This window comes from Oryctolagus cuniculus, chromosome 14, assembly GCF_051225735.1.
Source record: "Oryctolagus cuniculus isolate XC-2025 breed Fujian yellow rabbit chromosome 14, ASM5122573v1, whole genome shotgun sequence".
NCBI classification, from domain to species: domain Eukaryota; kingdom Metazoa; phylum Chordata; class Mammalia; order Lagomorpha; family Leporidae; genus Oryctolagus; species Oryctolagus cuniculus.
Window position 1 is genome coordinate 43818285 of NC_142880.1, and position 20395 is coordinate 43838679.

Genomic DNA, 20395 nt, shown 5'->3' on the forward strand with positions numbered 1-20395 from the left:
ATCAGGGTTTTCACTCTGATTTTACTCTAAGAAAATTTAGGGTAAGTAAGGAGGGTGCCACAGTCACACAGTTAGGTAAAGTAGTAGAAGAACCTTTTGAATTCAGGTCTCAAAATTGTGAAGCCCATACTCTTTATGTTTATTGTCCCTCTTTAATTTTGTTAAACAAAGATATGTTTATACATGACAGCAATTGTGAGAGACCTAGGTGTTTCTTTAATTTTTGGATTGAATTGTTGAATACTTTAAAAATATACAAATTGGCCGGCGCCGCAGCTCACTAGGCTAATCCTCCGCCTTGCGGCGCCGGCACACCAGGTTCTAGTCCTGGTTGGGGCGCCGGATTCTGTCCCGGTTGCCCCTCTTCCAGGCCAGCTTTCTGCTGTGGCCAGGGAGTGCAGTGGAGGATGGCCCAGGTGCTTGGCCCTGCACCCCATGGGAGACCAGGATAAGCACCTGGCTCCTGCCATCGGATCAGCGCGGAGCGCCAGCTGCAGCGGCCATTGGAGGGTGAACCAATGGCAAAGGAAGACCTTTCTCTCTCTCTCTCTCTCACTGTCCACTCTGCCTGTCAAAAAAAAAAAATAATATATATATATATATATACACAAGTCAAAGATAGCTACTTTATTGGCAAAATTCTCCAATGTGTATGTATTTTTCTCTTAAACCATACTTAATGTAATAGTATTTTGTTTTTAAATTTTTGTAGGAAGTGACCAGGTTCACTCCTGGACACTAGTTACAAATCAAGCCTTGCACACTGCCTGGAGGATAGCCAAGGGCTCTGTGATGTTGGCGGTCTCCTTTCTGGTGGCCACCCTCTGCTACTTCCAGAGAATGCATTTGTATGTAGGACACCGGCTGAAATGGTAGGTCATGTGTCATCTTTAAATTTCAAAAAGTACCCAGGCTGCTTAAAGCAGAGCTTTGATATTTTTGTTCCCTCCATCTTTCAGGTGGATCGGATATCTGCAGAGAAAATTCAAAAGTAAATATTTTCAATCTTATATTTCCTTATTTGTAAGGTGCAGAGGGGGCCCATGATGGGAGAGGAAAAGGAACATTCACTACCTTTTAATTTTTTATTTGGTCCAGGGAACCTCAGCGTGGAGGCCGAAGTTGATTTGCTCAGTTATTGTGCGAGAGAATGGAAAGGAGAGACACCCCGTGCCAAACTAATGAGGAAGGTGTGTCTACTTATAGAGGTGATGGAGGATGTGAAATTTTCTGTCAAAATCAGGAAACATTACATTTTGCATTACCGAATCCAGAAATCATCCACTACCAAGTGGGATGTGAAAAATGGTTATGACTTTTAATTCAGAAGCTAAAGAGTTGCTAGATATTAGCTTGGGGCCTTTCTTATTATAGAGCTCATGCTTTCAAGGTCTATAATTCAGGAAACTTGAGCTATAAGCTCTTCTTGGCTCTAGCCTTGCTGGGCCCATTGAACACTTGCATGTGCACTGGGGATTGTTCTTGAAGGGGTCAGGCACCCTGATATAAATATTTTGAAGATTTTTGGAATTTTTCCATTGAGCCAACCTTGGTAAATATTTCCAGCAGTGCTATCCAGTATTGTTACTAGCAAAAGCCAATAAAAAGGGAGAGGTTTGTTTAAAGTTCTCCTTAGCATAACCATAGAAGTGTGCAGTGTTTTTCACTGTGGTGAGCTTGCATCCATTCCCAGCCCAAAAATGACCTGCCCTGACCCTGAGTATCCAAGATTTGTCATCTAAGATGGCATGACACAGACCCTAATGTCTAAGAGTCATTTTAAAATCACCTGTAGTCGTATTCACAATTTATCCTGGCGTCTGTTGTTCACTTAGCAGTGGGAGGAACACCTCACAAAAATATACTTTTTTGATGTGTCTGCTGAATTTGCTTTCATTATCCTCTTGCGCAGTGGAACTAATAAACAACTTTCTCTCTTTTTGCTAATAGGCTTATGAGGAGCTGTTTTGGAGGCATCATATTAAATGTATTAGACAAGTAAAGAAAGATAACTATGATGCTCTAAGATCAGTGCTGTTTCAGATATTCAGCCAGGGCTTGTCTTTTCCATCTTGGATGAAAGAGAAAGACATTGTTAAGGTATGTCTTCACACTGGCAACTGGAAGTATCATGTTGAGGACACCTGTGACTCCGAAGCTCCTGGTCTTCTCTGGGCAGCTTTGTACTTAAGATCATGAGATTGAAAGAACATTGATTCTCTATCTCTCAGGTCAGTTTGCACATGAACCATTTCAGGAAGATAGATATACTCTATTTTTAACACCCTCATCTTTTCATGAGTTATCTGTCTTTAAAAGTAAAATGGTCTGGTAAAATTCATTTTTTTAAAAATACTTTTATTTGAGAGGCAGAGAAGACAGACAGACACACACACACACACACACACACACACACACAGAAAGAGAATGAGAATGAGAATGAGAATATGAATGCAAGTTTTCCTGTCCACTGGTTCATTCCCCAGGTCCTTGCAGTGGCAAGCCAGGAGCCAGGAACTCAGTCCACATTAGAGGGCGGCAGGAACCCAATCAGTTGAATCATCACTGTTACCTTCCAGAATCTGTATTAGCAGGAAGCTGGAGTCAGGAGCAAGGCATTGAACCCAGGCACTCCAATATGGGATGCAGGCATCTTAACCAGTAAGCTAAATGCCTGCCCCAAATTCATGTTTTTATTCAACAGCTATAGGAATTTTAAAAAAGATTTTATTAATTTATTTGAGAGGTGGAGCTACAGAGAGGGAGAGACAGAGAGGTCTTCCATCCGCTGCTCCACTCCCCAAATGGCCATAATGGCCAGAGCTGGGCCTATCTGAAGCCAGGAGCCAGGAACTTCTGGGTCTCCTACATAGGTGCAGGGTCCCAATGACTTGAACCCTCTTCTCCTGTCTTCCTAGGCCATAGCAGAGCTGGATCAGAAGAGGAGCTGCTGGGACACAGATTGGTTCCTATATGGGATGCCAGTGCCACTGGTGGAGGCTTAGCCTACTGTGCCACAGCACTGGCCCACAGTTATAGGAATTTTAATGAATGCATATAGTGTGTAACCACCACCTCCAAAGAATTTCTTGGATACTTTTGTAGTTAGTTGTTTTTCTCCCAGCTCCTGGCAACCACTGACCCGTGTTCTGTCCCTGTAGTTTTGCTTTTTCCAAAAAGACATATAAATGGGATCATATTATATGTAGTCTTCTTTTATAAAATTTTTATTTATTTCCATTTTATTTGAAAAGCAGATAGAAATAGAGGCAGACAGATGGAGAGATATCTTCCATCTGTTAGTTCACTCCCCAAATGCCCACAACTGCCAGGGGTAGTAGACCAGGCTAATGCCAGGAGTCTGGAACTCAATCTGGGGCTTCCATGTGGGTGGTAGAGATACAAGTAATTGAGTCATTATCTGCTGGCCCCAGGGTGTGCATTAACAGAAAACTTCATCTGAAGCCAAGTAGCCAGGAATTAAACCAGCCACTCTGATATGAGAATCAGGCATCACAAGCAGCAACTTAACCACTGTGCTAAATGCCAGTCCCTATAGCCTTTTGAACCTTGCCTCTTTCCCTTAATATAAAGCATTTGCAATTCATCCATGTTGTCCATGAATTTGTAGCTTATCCTTTTTATTATTGAATGTTTTTTTATATAATTATAACACTGTTTATTAATCAGTCAAAGGACATCTGGATTGTTTCTTGTTTTTGGCAAGTATGAATGAAGCTGTTGTAAATCTTCTTATATAGGAATTTGTATGAACATTCGTTTTCATTCTGTTGGGTAAATACCAAGAGGGAGAATGTCTGGTTGTGTGGCAGGTGTATGTTTAACTTTATAAGAAAGTTCCAACCCGTTTTCCAAAGTGGCTCAGACATCCTGCATCCTCACCAGCAAGATACGAGGGCTCCGGTTGCTCTGCTGTCAGAGGCACTTGGTATTGCAAGGCTTTTTTGTTTGCTTGTTTTTAGCCATTCTAATAGATGTACATTCTCCTAATGAATAATTATGTTGAGCATATTTTAGTGTGTGTATTTGCCATCCATTTTATCTTCTTGGAGAAATGGCTATTCAGGTCTTTGCCCATATTTAAAATAGGGTGTTTATTGTCCTACTATTTTTTTTAACTTTTATTTAATGAATATAGATTTCTAAAGTACAGCTTGTGGATTACATTGGCTTCCCCCCCACCCCGATGACTTCTCTCCCACCCGCAACCCTCCCCTTTCCCGCTCTCTCTCTCCTTCCATTCATATCAAGATTCATTTTCAATTTTCTATATAAACAGAAGATCAGTTTAGTATACATTAAGTAAAGCTTTCAACAGTTTGCACCCCCATAGAAACACAAAGTGAAAAATACTGTTTGAGTACTTGTTATAGCGTTAAATCTCAATGTACAGCACATTAAGGACAGAGATCCTACATGAGGAATAAATGCACAGTGACTCCTGTTGTTGACTTTACAAATTGACACTCCTGTTTATGGCATCAGTAATCTCCCTATGCTCCAGTCATGAGTTTCCAAGGCTATGGAAGCCTTTTGAGTTCACCGACTCTTATCGTATTTAGACAAGGTCATAGTCAAAGTGGAAGTTCTCTCCTCCCTTCAGAGAAAGGTACCTCCTTCTTTTTTTTTTTAACTTTTTATTTATTTATTTATTTATTTTTGACAGGCAGAGTGGACAGTGAGAGAGAGAGACAGAGAGAAAGGTCTTCCTTTGCCGTTGGTTCACCCTCCAATGGCCGCCGCGGCCGGCGCACTGTGGCTGGTGCATCGCGCTGATCCAATGGCAGGAGCCAGGTGCTTATCCTGGTCTCCCATGGGGTGCAGGGCCCAAGCACTTGGGCCATCCTCCACTGCACTCCCTGGCCACAGCAGAGAGCTGGCCTGGAAGAGAGGCAACCGGGACAGAATCCAGCGCCCCGACCGGGACTAGAACCTGGTGTGCCGGCGCCGCAAGGCGGAGGATTAGCCTAGTGAGCCGCGGCGCCGGCCGGTACCTCCTTCTTTGAAGACCTGTTCTTTCCACTGGGATCTCACTCACAGAGATCTTTCATTTAGGTCCTTTTTTTTTTTTTCGCCAGAGTGTCTTGGCTTTCCATGCCTGAAATACTCTCATGGGCTTTTCAGCCGGATCTGAATGCCTTTAGGGCTGATTCTGAGGCCAGAGTGCTGTTTAGGACATCCGCCATTCTATGAGTCTGCTGTGTATCTCACTTCCCATGTTGGATCACTCTCTCCTTTATTTATTCTATCGGTTAGTATTAGCAGGCACTAGACTTGTTTATGTGATCCCTTTGACTCTTAGTCCTTTCATTATGATCAACTGTGAACAGATATTGATCACTTGATATTGTCCTACTATTAAATTTTGAGTATTCATTATATATTCTGAATACAAGCACTCTCAGGTATGTGATTTACAGATTTTTTTCTTGGTTCTGAGGACAGGAATACAAAGAGACCCTGGGCTCAGCAAGTTGAGTAGGGTGGGAGAATGTATTGAACACCTGTGATGCGTTAGTTTTTTACACACAAACATCCTAGTCTTGTTTAATACTGACAAAAGCCCTGTAAATGAACAGTATTACCCTTAATTTATAGTGAAGGTGGGGCTGAGAAGTAAAATAATCCATGCTAGGTCAGTAATTTCTTAGCTGGTAACAGCCAGGTTGGAACCACAGAGTGAGTGCATCATTCTAAAACCCACCTGTTTGCTGACATAATGTATTGTTTGGTTTAAAAAAAATCTAAAGGGCTACATGTAGGGAGTTGGGTAAGTATTTTATCCAAAAAGATTGTTTCTATGGACATAATCCTATATTTAAAGTTTTATCACTTCACTAAATTCACAAATAGAAAACAATGATGATATACTTTAAACTTAACTGTTGTTACAGTCTTTTTAAATGATATGAGATCTTATACTGTGACATATTTCAAATTGTATACAATAAATTTTGAGATACTAATAAATTCTGTCATCTACTTCCTTTTCAAGCTCCCTGAAAAATTGCTATTTTCACAAGGTTGTAATTGGATTCAGCAATACAGTTTTGGTCCTGAGAAGTATACAGGTTCAAATGTGTTTGGGAAATTACGCAAATGTGTGGAATTATTGAAAACTCAGGTGAGTATACAGGAAAAAAAAGACTAGAAATAAAAATATTCATCCCAATTGTAGCCAGTTTTGTCTAATATCAGGCATATCACTGTGTGTTAGGGAGTAAGAAATGAAAACACAAATGCTGCTTCTGGTAATTGGTGGTTTCCTCGTCTTGTTCTTTCTCCTTGCAATAAGGAATGAGTGCGGTACTTTTACCATGATGACAAGGCCCTTTACAGGGTCAGGAGGCTTCCATGGGTGGCCAGGAAACTTTAGCAGTTTCCCCAGAAAAAATGTAGTACAAGTCCCAAAAAAGTGCCCAGAAATGCCCTTCTGGAATGCACACTATCAATTACTTGGGAGTGACATAGATTTAATAATTTAATTTAGAGCTCTTCTTGCCTGTGATTAGTGACACAGATTTGGTGATTGGAATGGGCCCTGAGCCCACACTTACTGGCTGGGTTACCTGGGCACTACCTTACCTTTGTTGGGCTGTAGATTTTTTTTACCTGTAAAAGAGAAGTATGACTAGTATATACTCTGCACAGTTCTTGTGAGTACTGTATGCATTAATATACATAGAGGGGCCTGGTGCACAGTGGATATTAAAGAATGTGAGCACTGTTCACTGGACTGGCCTTTGTAGAACCTGACTGTCCTAAGCCATTTTAGAAATCTGAATTGCTTAATGCTTTACCTAGTAGGGGGTGGGTTTTTTTTAAAGTATTTTATTTAAACTAGTTGTTACTAGGTAGTAAATATTCTTAGTAAGTAAATATTCTTAGGTAGCCCAGGCTACTGTAACAAAAGACTACAAACTGGATGACTTAAATAATGATTTATTTTTCATGTTGTGAAGGTCACAAGTCTGAGACCAGGGTGCCAGCCAAGTAGGGTTTTTGTGAGGGCTCTCTTCCTGGTTTACAGACAGCTGCCTTCTTGCTGTGTCTTCACATGGCAGAAAGAACTAGGTGCTTCTATGGCCTCTTCTCGCAAGGATACCAATGCTATTGATAAGGGCTCCACCCTCATGACCTCATCACTTCCCAAAGACCCCCTACCTCCTAATGCCATCACCTTGGGATTTAGGTTTCAAGTTATGAATTTTGGGGGACACAAACATTTGTTGCATTGCCATATACTTACAGTTATATATGTGCCAAGTAATATAAAATGAAAGGCTTCAGTTCCACTCTTCATTTATTAATCTCTGGCTTAATTCATGAACACTTTAAAAATTATGCTATAATGTATATATTCACCTTTATCCTTCTAAATTTCACTTCTACCTCTGTTTTCAGTGGACTGAATTTAGTGAAATTAAAGATTATCACAAGAGAGGAAGTATGTGCAATGTCCTTTTCTCTGATGCCATTCTGGAATATAAACTGTATGAAGCTTTGAAGTTCATCATGCTGTACCAAGTCACTGAGGTGTATGAACAAATGAAGACTAACAAGGTCATTCCCAGTCTTTTTAGACTGCTGTTTTCCAGGGAGACTTCATCTGACCCTTTGAGCTTCATGATGAATCATCTGAATTCTGTAGGTGACACGTGTGGCCTAGAGCAGGTAAGTGGGTCAGAAGAACCTGGTGGTTTTGACTAAGGGTGATACTGACAGTGTTTGAACACTCAGGGGTTTCCTTTTTAGTGGTGATAAAACCCATTGTGTTTGATGCACTGTATCTCATATAGATGTGCTTGGGTTCCAGTCCTGGCTCTGCTCCTGATTTCAGTTTCCTGCTAATACAGACCTTGGGAAGCAGCAGTGATGGCCCATGTAGTGGGGTCTGTGCAGGAGACCTGGGTTGAGTTCCCAGTTTCTGGGTTTGGTCCTCACCCTAGGACCATTGCAAGCATTTGAGGAGTGAACCAGTGAGGAGGAGCTGCCTCTCAAATAAATAAAATAATGATAACAATAGACCAGTTCTATTAAAAAAAATTTGAAAAACAAAACCAGCTGCACAGAGGTGGTTCTCATTTCAATTGCTCTGAAAGGCAGGAAAGAAGAGCGAGAAGACTCCCTGCTCTGAGCTGGTGGCCCTGTCTCTGCCCACCTGTGGCTGGAAGGCATGAGTCCTAGAGCCTCTGACCCATGGACTGCTTCGCAGAACGGAACAGGTTCTGGGAAGAGGTTAGCTGGGAAAAGTCCATTCAGAAAAGGAGAAAACTGTGGGAAAGCACTTGGTTACCTATTGCAAATAGAGATGAGGAAAAGGCACAGGTCTCAGAACCAGCCCCCTGGATAAGGGTTTCTGCTTTGTGTGGGTTTGCTTTTGCAGAAGGTGAACAAAATTATGTGACATTTTTACACAAAGTGATTTAAAATGATAGAAAACTGGTTGGAAAGCAGTGCAGCATTTAATTGTGAGCATTCCTTTCTCTGTCATCATTTGTATTTTTGTCAAATGGCTTTTTCCTGTGATTTCTTGGCGTTAGGCTAGGGAGATGTTCCTACGCTTCACCCTTCCTTGCACACAATGGACATTTTTTCCTGCCTCTGCCCACTTGGTTGTTTATGGGTGGGTCTGTGAACAAGTCGATTATTTCATGAGCTATAGAACAAGAGCCCCCCTGCGGTGGGAGGCAGGAATTTGAACTTCTATCAGTGACCTCCCTCTCCTCTTGTCCCCAGATTGACATGTTTGTACTTGGATACTCCCTCGAAGTCAAGATAAAAGTGTTCAGACTGTTCAAGTTCAGCTCCAGAGACTTTGCAATCTACTACCCAGAGGAGCCTCTCAGGGAGTGGCCCGAGATCTCCCTGCTGACTGAGAACGACCGCCACTACCACATTCCTGTCTTTTAAGTCTGGCTCTCACTGGTGACAGTGGGCTCACTTGCAAGTGAAATATTCCTGAGAAACCAAAGCTTGAGTTGTAGCAGCAGCAGGAGTTGCATCCTTTTCTCTGGAATTGCAGGTATTCAGGAGGGAGCAAGGCACACGTGTTTTTTTTTTCTTTCTCTCTCGGTGATCTCCAAAGCAGCCTCACTGGGATATTTGGGGGTTTGTGGTTTGACCTTGGGGTCGGGTCTCTTCATCCAATGCCAGGCCTTTAAGAGCACACGAAAGTTTAATACGGACAAGAACAGAAAAAAGAAAGCAAGTAGGGAAAAACCACTCACCTGGAAAGAATGTCTTTATGTTTAACTTTTCCATCATTCTTTAAGAATTTCGTCTTGAACTGGTCTTGAATTGTCATAAACATGGCTTTATTTTATAAGCATTACTTTCCCAGGATCTTGTTTTATATTAATTTTCTAGAATCACCTGACTGACTTTAAAATTATGTATATATTTGTATGTGTATAAAAATATGGTTATGTAGGCAAACGTGTACATGCAGAGTTTTGTGTATATATATATATCTAGATACTCATAAATAATCACTACTTCCTGATATTATATAGTTTGATCTATATCTCTACATTTTTGTTACTGTTTATTGGATCAGCTTAATATGCTCTACTTTGATAAAAATGATAAATTCTATAGGTTGAGGCACGTGAATGACAATTATTAAACTATCACAAGATATTAAACTCTGATGTATTTAATGTATGATTACATGTGTATTTAATGTGTGAAATCTCATTGTAGTAGGCACGATAATATTCCCCCCAATATGTCTGCATTCCTAATCCCAGACACTGTGAATATGTCAGATTAAATGGCAAAGGAGAGTTAAGGTTGTGGGTAGAACTACAGTATTAATCTGCTTACCTTGGAAGAGGGAACTGCTTCTGGATTCTTCAGGTAGGCCCTGTGTCTTCAGAAATGTTCTTAAAAGTGGAAAAGAGAATCAGAAGAGTCAGAAGGAAGTGTGAAATACTGACGAACAGTCAGAGAGAAAGGCACTATTGCTGGCTTTCAAGACAGAAAAAGGGGCCAGAGATCAAGACAGAGAAACTGAATATCTGCTACTGTCTTCTGAGGGATTACAGCTGGGTCCACACACTGACTTCTGTGCAGTGAAATCCAGGTCAAACCTACAGAACGATGAGATAACAGGTTTGTGTTTAAGCTGCTGAGTTTGTGGTCATGTGTTACAGTAGCAACTGAAAACTTATTTTCTTGGGCTGATTAAGTTTTGGTCTCTTTATTTTAGAAACACTTTTCTAGTTTATATTAGTAATCTTTATTTTGGAGATTTGCTAGCATTTTGAGTTTCAATATGGCCGGCGCCGTGGCTCAATAGGCTAATCCTCCGCCTTGCGGTGCCGGCACACTGGGTTCTAGTCCCGGTTGGGGCACCGGATTCTTTCCCGGTTGCCCCTCTTCCAGGCCAGCTCTCTGCTGTGGCCAGGGAAGGCAGTGGAGGATGGCCCAAGTCCTTGGGCCCTGCACCCCATGGGAGACCAGGAGAAGCACCTGACTCCTGCCTTCAGATCAGCGCGGTGCGTCAGCCGCAGCGGCCATTGGAGGTGAACCAACGGCAAAAGGAAGACCTTTCTCTCTGTCTCTCTCTCTCACTGTCCACTCTGCCTGTCAAAAAAAAAAGTTTCAATAAATATAAAATAATTTTTAAAATCTTGCTAATAGCCAGCGCCGTGGCTTACTAGGCTAATCCTCCGCCTGCGGTGCTGGCACGCCGGGTTCTGGTCCTGGTCGGGGTGCCGGATTCTGTCCTGGTTGCTCCTCTTCCAGTCCAGCTCTCTGCTGTGGCCTGGGAGTGCAGTGGAGGATGGCCCAAGTGCTTGGGCCCTGCACCCGCATGGTAGACCAGGAGGAAGCACCTGGCTCCTGGCTCGGATTTGCACAGCACGCAAGCCTTAGCGGCCATTTGGGGGGTGAACCAACGGAAAAAGGAAGACCTTTCTCTCTCTCTCTCTCTCTCTCTCTCTCTCTCTTACTGTCTAACTCTGCTTGTCCAAAAAAAAAAAATCTTGCAAATAATGTGTCACTTTAGGGCCACAAATCTTTTTTATTTAGAAAAATATTTATTTGAAAGGTAGAATGACAGGGAGAGAAAGAGTGAGATCTTCCATCAACTGATTTATTCCCCAAATGGCTATAATAGCAGGTTTGGGCCAGGCTGAAGCCAGGAGCCAAGAACTGTATCCTGATCTTCCAAATGGTTGACAGGGCCACAAGTACTTTGGTGTCTTCTTCTGCCTTCCCAGGTGCACTAGTAGGAAGCTGAAATGGAAGCAGAGGAGTTGGGACTTGAACAAGTGCTCCAACCTGCCATGCACCCCAATTCTTGGTCCAACCTGCTTCACCATGATTTGGGCCCTGCGAATTCTTTTGAAAGGGTGACTTATTTAATAATATGTTTGGTGCTAACATTTTCTCACAACAAATAAAAAAGGTGTGTTTTAAGGGCCCTGTTGTGGCGTAGCAAGTTAAGCCACTGCCTGGGATGCTGATGTCCCATATGGGTGCTGGTTCGTGTCCCGGCTACACTACTCCCAATCTAGTTCCCTTCTAATGTGCCTGGGAAAGCAGTGGAAGTACTTGTGCCCCTGTAGCCACATGGGAGACCTGGAAGAAGCTCCTGGCTTTTGCCTGGCTCAGCCGTGGGCTGCTGTGACCATTTGTGGAATAAACCAATGGATGGAAGATCTCATTGTCTGTCTTTCTGTCTCTCTTTCCGCCTTTCAAATACATAAATAAACCTTTAAGAAGAGAGGTGTTTCAAATGCTATGGTATATGCATTTAACACACAATTTTTTAAAGATTTTATTGGAAAGAAAGAGAGAGAGTGCACGCACACACAAGTTTTCATCTGCTGGTTCACTGGCCAAATGGCTTCGCCAGGGCTGTATCAGACTGGAGCCAGGAGCTTGGAGCTCCATTTTGCAATGGGGACAGTCAGTACTACCTAAGCCAGATGTCCACTGTCATTTTCTAGTTGAAGATTAATCAGCTCAAATCAAATGCATCACCTTGATAGCCACCCTCAACCAGAGTTCTAAATTGACCTCAGAAGCCCCTTGCTGCTTGAAATTTCTATGGTATTGCATAACCATTGGCACTTAGTTGAAATTGTTAGATGTTACCCTGTTGATATTTTACTGTGGCCAAAAAAGCATCAACTCTACCCTTTTTGTTCACTAGTAGACATGGTGACAACCGGCCCCAGGCTGCTGTGACTAATATTTAAAGACTTCTTCTCCAAACTTCTGGCTCCATTTGAGTTGTTCATGTACCTACCTGTCCACGTACCTACCATTTGCCTGGATCTCCTTACCCAATGTAATTATTTCCACATCAACTCAGGACTGAAAGGAAAACTTTCACAAGGCCTGGCAGCCCATAGCCCTGGGACGTCAGCATCCCAGGCAGTGGCTTAACTTGCTACGCCACAGCAGGGCCCTTAAAACACACCTTTTTTATTTGTTGTGAGAAAATGTTAGCACCAAACATATTATTAACCTGTGTGTTGGAGGGCGGGGTGCGGTGGAGCAAGAATTCTTTTTTTTTTTTTTTTTTTTTTTTTTTCTGACAGGCAAAGTGGACAGTGAGAGAGAGAGACAGAGAGAAAGGTCTTCCTTTTGCCGTTGGTTCACCCTCCAATGGCCGCCGCGGCCGGCACGCTGTGGCGAGGCACTGCGCTGATCTGAAGGCAGGAGCCAGGTGCTTCTTCTGGCCTCCAATGGGGTGCAGGGCCCAAGGACTTGGGCCATCCTCCACTGCCTTCCCTGGCCACAGCAGAGAGCTGGCCTGGAAGAGGGGCAACCGGGAAAGAATCCGGCGCCCCAACCGGGACTAGAACCCGGTGTGCCAGCGCCGCTAGGTGGAGGATTAGCCTATTGAGCCACGGTGCCGATCTGCAAGAATTCTTTAAATAGAATTTTGTCAAGACCAAATTCTGGAAAATATTTCAATATAGTGAAAGCAAAAAGAAGACATTTAAATAGTTGCTATATTTTGGGAAAACATCTAAACAAGAATTTTTAGGGTGAAGATATTGAGAAATTTTATTTTGTTTTTATATAGTTGTGTAATGAATATAAGTAGTCAAAAGGAGCTTAGATAAATTAACACATTTAAATGCCAATAATGATTTGAAGATACTGACATTTAAAAATATATATTTTTAAAAAGATTTATTTATTTGAAAGGCAGAGAGAGAGAGAGAGAGAGAGAATGAATCTGTCTTCTGGTTCACCCTCCAAATGGCTGCAACAGCCAGGGTTGGGCCAGGCCACAGCTGGGAGCCAGGAACTCCATCTTGGTCTCCCACATGGGTGGCAGGAGCTCAGGCACTTGGGTCATCTTCTCCTGCCTTCCCGGGCACATTAGCCATAAACTGTGATACAAACTGGTACTCCAGTATGAGATGCTCACCATAATGCAGGCCCCAGTTTTTAAAACATATTTATTATTTAAAAGCTCTTTCTAACTTACAGGTTTTTAAAAAATATTTAGTTTTTGTTTATTTGCAAGGCAGAATTATAGAGAGAAAGTGAAAGAGAAATCTCTTCCATCCACTGGTTCACTCTCAAAATGGCTGGAAGCCAGAAACCTCGAGGCTTTTCTGGGTCTTCCACGTGGGTGCAGGGTCCCAAGCAGTGAGTCACCTTCTGCTGCTTGAGCTGCGTTAGAAGTGGAGCCGCCAGTGCTCAAACCAGCACCCATATGGGATGCCTAACCCACAAAGCCACAGTGTTGACCCTTAACTTACAGGTTTTAAACAAGGGAGCTAGAGCAAAAAGGAAAACATAATGCCCTTTGTCCTTTGCTTATTTTACTCTAAAAAGTATCTCTCTCAAGTTTTGACCATATGTGTTCCTACTAGAGGTGTATGAGTATTAGTTAAAGACATGTTTTTATCATGGTGATACACGTACAATGTGGAGCTTATCATTTTAACCATTTGTAAGTGTACAGTGCAGTGGATCACTCACATTGTGCAGCCATAACTACCACCCATCCTCAGACCATTCTTCAAGACTGGCTTCACTGGAGCCAGCTCCCTTCCTGGTACTTCAATTTCTTTTATTTTCACACTGCCTTTCTTTTAAATCATACCCTTTGAATATGACTATTTCCTCTCTGCTTGAAAGAGAAGTCCAGTATGAAAGAGGTCTAGGTGATTAAATGAATCCAACAACTCATAGATTACTTCATCTCCTGAAAAGAGCAATATTGTGAGTGGCTTGTGAGTTCTAATCATGAACACACATCTGAAAAGTTCCTAAGAAACTGTTAAGTCAGGGTCACTCTGGTGACTTAAATTTCTTGGATATGAGTCTTCATGGTCTTGAATCAAAGATGTTTCCACCCAAAGGGGAGTCAGGTGACAGTCCCAAGGTCTACTCTAGGGCATGACAGACTGCCTGGACGGGCTGTCTCTCTTTTTTTTTTTTTTTTTTTGACAGGCAGTTAGAGAGAGAGACAGAGAAAGGTCTTCCTTTTCCGTTGGTTCACCCCACAATGGTGCTGCGCCGATCCGAAGCCAGAAGCCAGGTGCTTCCTCCTGGTCTCCCATGTGGGTGCAGGGCCCAAGCACTTGGGCCATCCTCCACTGCACTCCCGGGCCACAGCAGAGAGCTGGACTGGAAGAGGAGCAACTGGGACAGAATCCGGCGCCCCGACCAGACTAGAGCCCCAGGTGCTGGCGCCGCAGGTGGAGGATTAGCCAATTGAGCCGAGGCGCCGGGCTGGACGGGCTGTCTCTAAAAGAGAAAGGCAGCCCAGATCAAGAGGCGTTTATGTTCATTTTTCAGGACTTCTCCTGCAATGGATTTTGAATGGAAATGTTTGTTATTGTTCTCAGCCAGTTGATTTTCTCCTTAGTGAGATCCAAGAGATAATTTTAATTCCGTCTAAGATGGTGTTGGGGAGGAAAAAAAAATCTGACCTTTCAGAATATGCTAAATGTGGCAGGAAGTCCACATCAAAGAAGGTAAGTGTTTTTTTTTTTTTTTTTTTTTTGGACAGGCAGAGTGGACAGTGAGAGAGACAGAGAGAAAGGTCTTCCTTTGCCGTTGGTTCACCCTCCAATGGCCGCTGCGGCCGGTGCACCGCGCTGATCCGATGGCAGGAGCCAGGAGCCAGTTGCTTTTCCTGGTCTCCCATGGGGTGCAGGGCCCAAGCACCTGGGCCATCCTCCACTGCACTCCCTGGCCACAGCAGAGAGCTGGCCTGGAAGAGGGGCAACCGGGACAGAATCCGGTGCCCCGACCGGGACTAGAACCCGGTGTGCCGGCGCCGCTAGGCAGAGGATTAGCCTAGTGAGCCTTGGCGCCGGCCGAAGGTAAGTGTTTTTAATTGATACACTAATCCAGTGGGTGGAAATCCATGGATATATGAATAAAGGGATGTCTGATTCAGAAAGCATCAGTTTTCTTTTAAGTAACAAGTTCTTGGAGCTGAATGATTCTCTTTACAAGAACATATTTCATGCTACTTAACAAGACTAATTACTGTGTAATCTTTAAATATATATATACATATAAAATACATGTTTTTCATGAATCTAAAATTTTAACCATTTATAAGGTTGTTTATGATAGTTGAATATTGTTTACCTTACAAATACTATTCATTGTATTTAGGTATACTTTATAGCTATTTATTTGGAGTTTTCATTCGTTTTAATTGACAAATAATAGAGCCACTCACGTCCTTCAGATCCCTTTTTTATCACAAATCCCGATTTTATCTAGACACAAAGTCAAGTGGGTCTGAATTGTGCAATCACTTTTATGTTATTTGTTCAAAATTGGATCTTCCTTTAATTTGTGTTTGTTTTAATTCTGTCATACTCCTTTAGGCCAAAAATACAGGCACTCATCTGGCTCGTCTTGATGCTCAGTGTCCACATGATTTATAAGTGACTGGAGAAAGCCCTCACTCCTACCCTCAGCCACATTGGCCACAAGCGTGCAGCGCACCCTCGGATGGGCCACACGGGACACTCTTGGGATGTGTGTGAGGAGGCCTGAGCTCTGTGGGAGCAGTGGCTCCAGAGCCAGTGAGGACAGGTCCTGGATGAGTGGCCTCCATGTGGAATGGAAAGGTGACCTTCCTAGCTGGCGTCCCTGGGAAAGTGCCCTCCCCTGTATAAAAATCACATTTCTGTGTAGAATTCTTCTGGTTCTGATAGTCACTATCCTCAGGTCTTAGATTGCTACTGAAATCATTTTGCTGCCGCCAGTGAGAGTCACTCACTTATTCATGATGGTTCTTGGCAAATTTAGGCTAGAAGGTTTCTTTAAGTAAAAAAGAGCTTGCTCTGAGTACTTCATTTTAGTCTAGATGGGTTGTAAAACTCTTTTCAAGGGGCCTGCATTGTGATGTAGCAGGTTAAGCTGCCACGTGTGACACAGGCATTGCAGTGGGAGCTGAGGAGAAGCCCTTGGCTTCCAGCTTCAGCCTGGTCCATGCCTGGCTGTTGTGGCCATTTGGGGAATGAATCAGTGGATGAAAGATGAATCTCTTGCTCTCTGCCTGCCCTCCCCACCCCACATACTGACCCCCCCCCCATAACTCTGGCTTTCAAATAAATAAAATGTTAGGAAAAAAACCTCTTATTTCTGCCCAAGTAGTTTATTTAAAACAGGAACCTCCTTCAATAAGCATTCCTGAAGTATGGAAATCTTTTTCCCTATAGAAATAGCCTATTGGTATGCAAAGATCATCCTCTTGTTCCTAATTTATAAAGTCTCAGATGGAAGAGAGTGCTGAAGTTAAGTATCAGCATAGCATCTTATGATTTCGTTTCACTCACAAGTTTGAAAAGGTGGAATGAGGTACAACTCTGACACTGGAATGCTCTATGGGCAGTAGATGACTTTACTGCACTGGGACTTACTGCACATCAACAAGTGAGTTAGATTAAACACAAAAATCTTGGACTCTGTCCCCATTTCTTGTCATTGCTGCCATCCCCAAAGATGAGATCTGTGCACAACTTGGGAACTAGTTCCAGTGTGTGTCAAGTCCAGGCTCTGTCCAGAGCTTCGCCTGCACAGGGACCTCCTCTGGGTACTGACTTTTCTATTCAACTGAGAGCTTGGTGGAAGGGCCCCAGGGGGAATGAGGAGAGGCATCTGCTGCAAACTGACTCCAGATATGGGTGCATAGGGAAAAGCTGCTTGAGTGTTCTGGAAGAGTCTGTATGATGTGATTATAACTCCTTCAGAATAAAAAAGGAACACAGATGATGGGATGGCCTGGTTTGTTGTTGATACTATATTATTGATATTATTGTGGGTAAATTATGAAGAGCCAATGCATCTCCCTCATTGGAAGCTGCCTTTAGCTTTAGTTAACACACTGTATTGCTGAGGAGAAAAACTCATTGCTGGTGTATATTTGATCCATGTGTCATGTGTCTGTCAGCAAATGGTAAATGAGCCAATTTTTTTTTTTGGTAATAATGAAATGCTTAAATCTGCTTGAGAGACAATTTATTTTAATAATTGCATTGTTGGCTGCCTCTTCTGTGTGTCTATAAGGGCAAGGAGTTGGAAAGATACTCTGTGTACAGGAAAAGGAAAAGCTACATGATTTTCTTTTTAAAGCAGGAAGTAAAATTTTTCCTCTTGAAAATTATAGTAAACCAGTAGTTTTATAACTACCCATTGGGAAGGATCAATTTTTAAAATTTGTAATCCTTTGCTGATTAGCACTTTGGTAAATATTAAAAAAAAAAGTGTTGTGCTGAGATCAGACTGCTAGGAATGTTTCCACACTCTCACACTTCTGTACTTCATCTTGCAGATGCATAGAAAAGATCTCAAAAGGTGACCTAAGTGTATCCACCATACTTTAGTAATACTGAAATATGAGTTTGGGGCAAAAATCAACAGGTTCTGATGTGGTTTATCTGGCTGATTAGGATTTGTCTGCAGTGGGAGGTCAGGGGGTTAGGTTAGGTATTTGTGGCTTTTGTTATTGTTATTTGCTATTATTAGTCCAAGCAAAGTCACTATGTGGAGTGCTGCAGTGTGTAACTTGCTCAGAGACAGCTGACTAAGGAGGCAAATGGGGTCTGAGATCTCCTCTCCAAGCCACAGACCCCTTGATGGAGGGAACAGCTGTCACCTGCCCAGAAGTGACTGAATCTGAGATTCAGTCTACTGACCAAGCCCTGTGCCAGTGGGGTCATCTTTTACTAATTTGCATAATTGCCTGTTCGGTAGGAACTCCCAGGATCTGCCTTCACATTGTTCTACTACCAGGGTGCAAATCTGCAGTAAGACTTTAGAAAAGACATTCATAGGTTTGTTTGTTTTTTTTTTTCAAGATTTATTTATTTATTTGAAAGTCAGATTTACAGAGTGAGAGGGAAAGACAGAGATTTATATCTGGAGCACTGGCCAGGGCTGGGCCAGCCAGAAGCCAGCAGCTTCATTGAGGTCTCCCATGTAGGCGGTAAGGGCTCAAACACTGGAGCCATCTTCTACTGCTTTCCCAAGCACATTAGCAGTAAGCTGGATTGGAAGTAGAGCAGCCAAGACACTAACCGGCACCCATATGGGATGTCACTGTTGTAGGCAGAAGTTTTACCTGCTCTGCCACAATACCGGCCTGACATTTGTAGGTTTTTTACAGTCCCTCAGAAGTCGTCAGGAACCTCAATTGGATTTCATTAACTTTTTGCTTAAGAAAACACGTCATCACATTTTCTTTCTTTACTGAACTCGAAGAGATGTGGGTCTTCTATAACTGTGACTAGAACCGTTTACCTATAAATGGAAAAGACATTTCAAATTGCAAGTTGATGAGAGCCAAACTCAACTGTTTCCTTTTTTAAGATTTTATTTATTTATTTATTTATTTGAGAGAGAGAGAGAGAGAGAGAATCTTCCATCCACTGGTTCACTCTTCAAATGGCCACAATGGGCAGAGCTGAGCCGATCCGAAGTCAGGAGCCAGAAGCTTCTTCTGGGTCTCTCATATAGGCGCAGCATCCTAAGGACTTGGGCCTCTTCTACTGCTTTCCCAGGCACATTTTCAGGGAGCTGGATCGGAAGTGGAGCATCTGGGACATAAACCAGAGCACACATGGGATGATGGCACTGCAGGCTGATGGTTTAACCTGCTATGCCACAGTGCTGGCCCCGCTCAGCTGCTTCTTAAAGAGGCAAAGAATCTAACAATGTGATTAATTCCCCCTGAAATTTATTTTTATATAATTTTTAAAATTTTATTTTTGTTTTCATTTGAAAGGCAGAGAAACAGACGGACAGGCAGATGTCCATCTTGCATCATTTGGTTCACTCTCGAGAAGCCCACAATAGCAGCAGCTGGGCTAAGTTGAAGCCAGGAATCTAGAACTCACTTGGTGTCTCCCATGTGGGCACGCGGGCAGCAGGCACCCAATTACTTAGATCATCACCACTGCCTCTCACCATGTGCACTGGCTGGAATTGGAATCTGAGCAGAGACTTGAACCCAGGCACTCTGATATAGCATGGGGACATCTAAAGCGACATCTTAACCACTGTGCAAATGTCCACCCCTGGAGTTCTTTCTACTGGTCCAGGACTTGAAGAGCAACTTTTTAGATGTACTCCTGGGGAAGAGGAGCTTCTGACATGTTCCCGTCTCTGGTGCTATGGAAGGGCCTCAAGAAGTCAAACCAAATTTTGCTAACATTGAATGCCTAGTGAGGTTAAAATTAATCAGGGCCATTGAGTTTACTCAGAAATAGGTTCTATGAATATGACTCAGAAGAGAATATTACTTAGTGGGGCACAGACTCTGAAAAACAGGCATAACCTTATGTCCTGAGAATACATGTGCCACATTCCCTTGCCTATAGAGAAAGCCTAACTCGACCTGTCAGCTGCCCTGACCAAGCTCTGTGGCACCTCCACATAGGCTCCAGGTTGAAGATGCAATGACTGGTAAGGTTGGTGTGGCAGATAGAAAGCAGGAGGCCTGGACACAGCATCATCAGCAGGGCTATGGCAGGGCACTTTAGTGTATCCAGATAGCAATCAATTGGAAGCACAGTAGAACATGGCCAAGGTGTACAGCTAAAATGAGGGCCATAGGAGCTTATCACCAACACAGAGCAAAGCATCTTTCAGTGGCAAAGGAGATAAGAGGGAGTTTTGAACTACAGGTGACTTTGCCAGGTCTCTATCAACCCAGACCCATCCATCATCTATTGGTTCTCCAACAGTCTCGATATTCAATGAAAGACAAACACTGCTGGCCTGGCCATTGCAGGCCTTGTAAATGGTGTGGCTGAAGAGGAGGCCCACATTAAATGCCTACACTAAGATCTTTGAGCAGATTCATGAATTCCAATTCTGTGCGTGTTTTTGTTGTGAATGACAAATGTTGATGAGCTTAAAATTT

The 20395-nt window shown here is 42.9% G+C and overlaps 1 protein-coding gene and 1 long non-coding RNA gene across 6 annotated transcripts in view; both read left to right on the forward strand.

The window, feature by feature from the left end:
- The window catches only part of OTULINL (OTU deubiquitinase with linear linkage specificity like), a 29568-nt gene extending 19881 nt beyond the window's left edge, over window positions 1-9687 (forward strand). For 3 of the 5 annotated variants that reach the window (XM_051853559.3, XM_051853558.3, XM_008262075.5), the window contains 7 exons: window positions 713-872; window positions 960-991; window positions 1099-1190; window positions 1951-2100; window positions 6017-6145; window positions 7426-7695; window positions 8761-9687. In XM_051853559.3, the coding sequence (XP_051709519.1) occupies window positions 793-872; window positions 960-991; window positions 1099-1190; window positions 1951-2100; window positions 6017-6145; window positions 7426-7695; window positions 8761-8934 (927 nt within the window). In that variant the 5' untranslated portion in view covers window positions 713-792 and the 3' untranslated portion in view covers window positions 8935-9687. Of the gene's footprint in view, window positions 1-712; window positions 873-959; window positions 992-1098; window positions 1191-1950; window positions 2101-6016; window positions 6146-7425; window positions 7696-8123; window positions 8260-8760 lie in introns of all 5 variants that reach the window. The other 2 variants (XR_016220096.1, XR_016220095.1) reach the window with 1 other exon arrangement.
- A 2865-nt stretch (window positions 9688-12552) lies between these two features.
- Window positions 12553-17244, forward strand: LOC103349585 (uncharacterized). Its single transcript, XR_011381974.2, has 2 exons — window positions 12553-14981; window positions 15852-17244. It is a non-coding gene; the product is annotated as an uncharacterized LOC103349585 (long non-coding RNA).
- Window positions 17245-20395: the final 3151 nt, after the last annotated feature.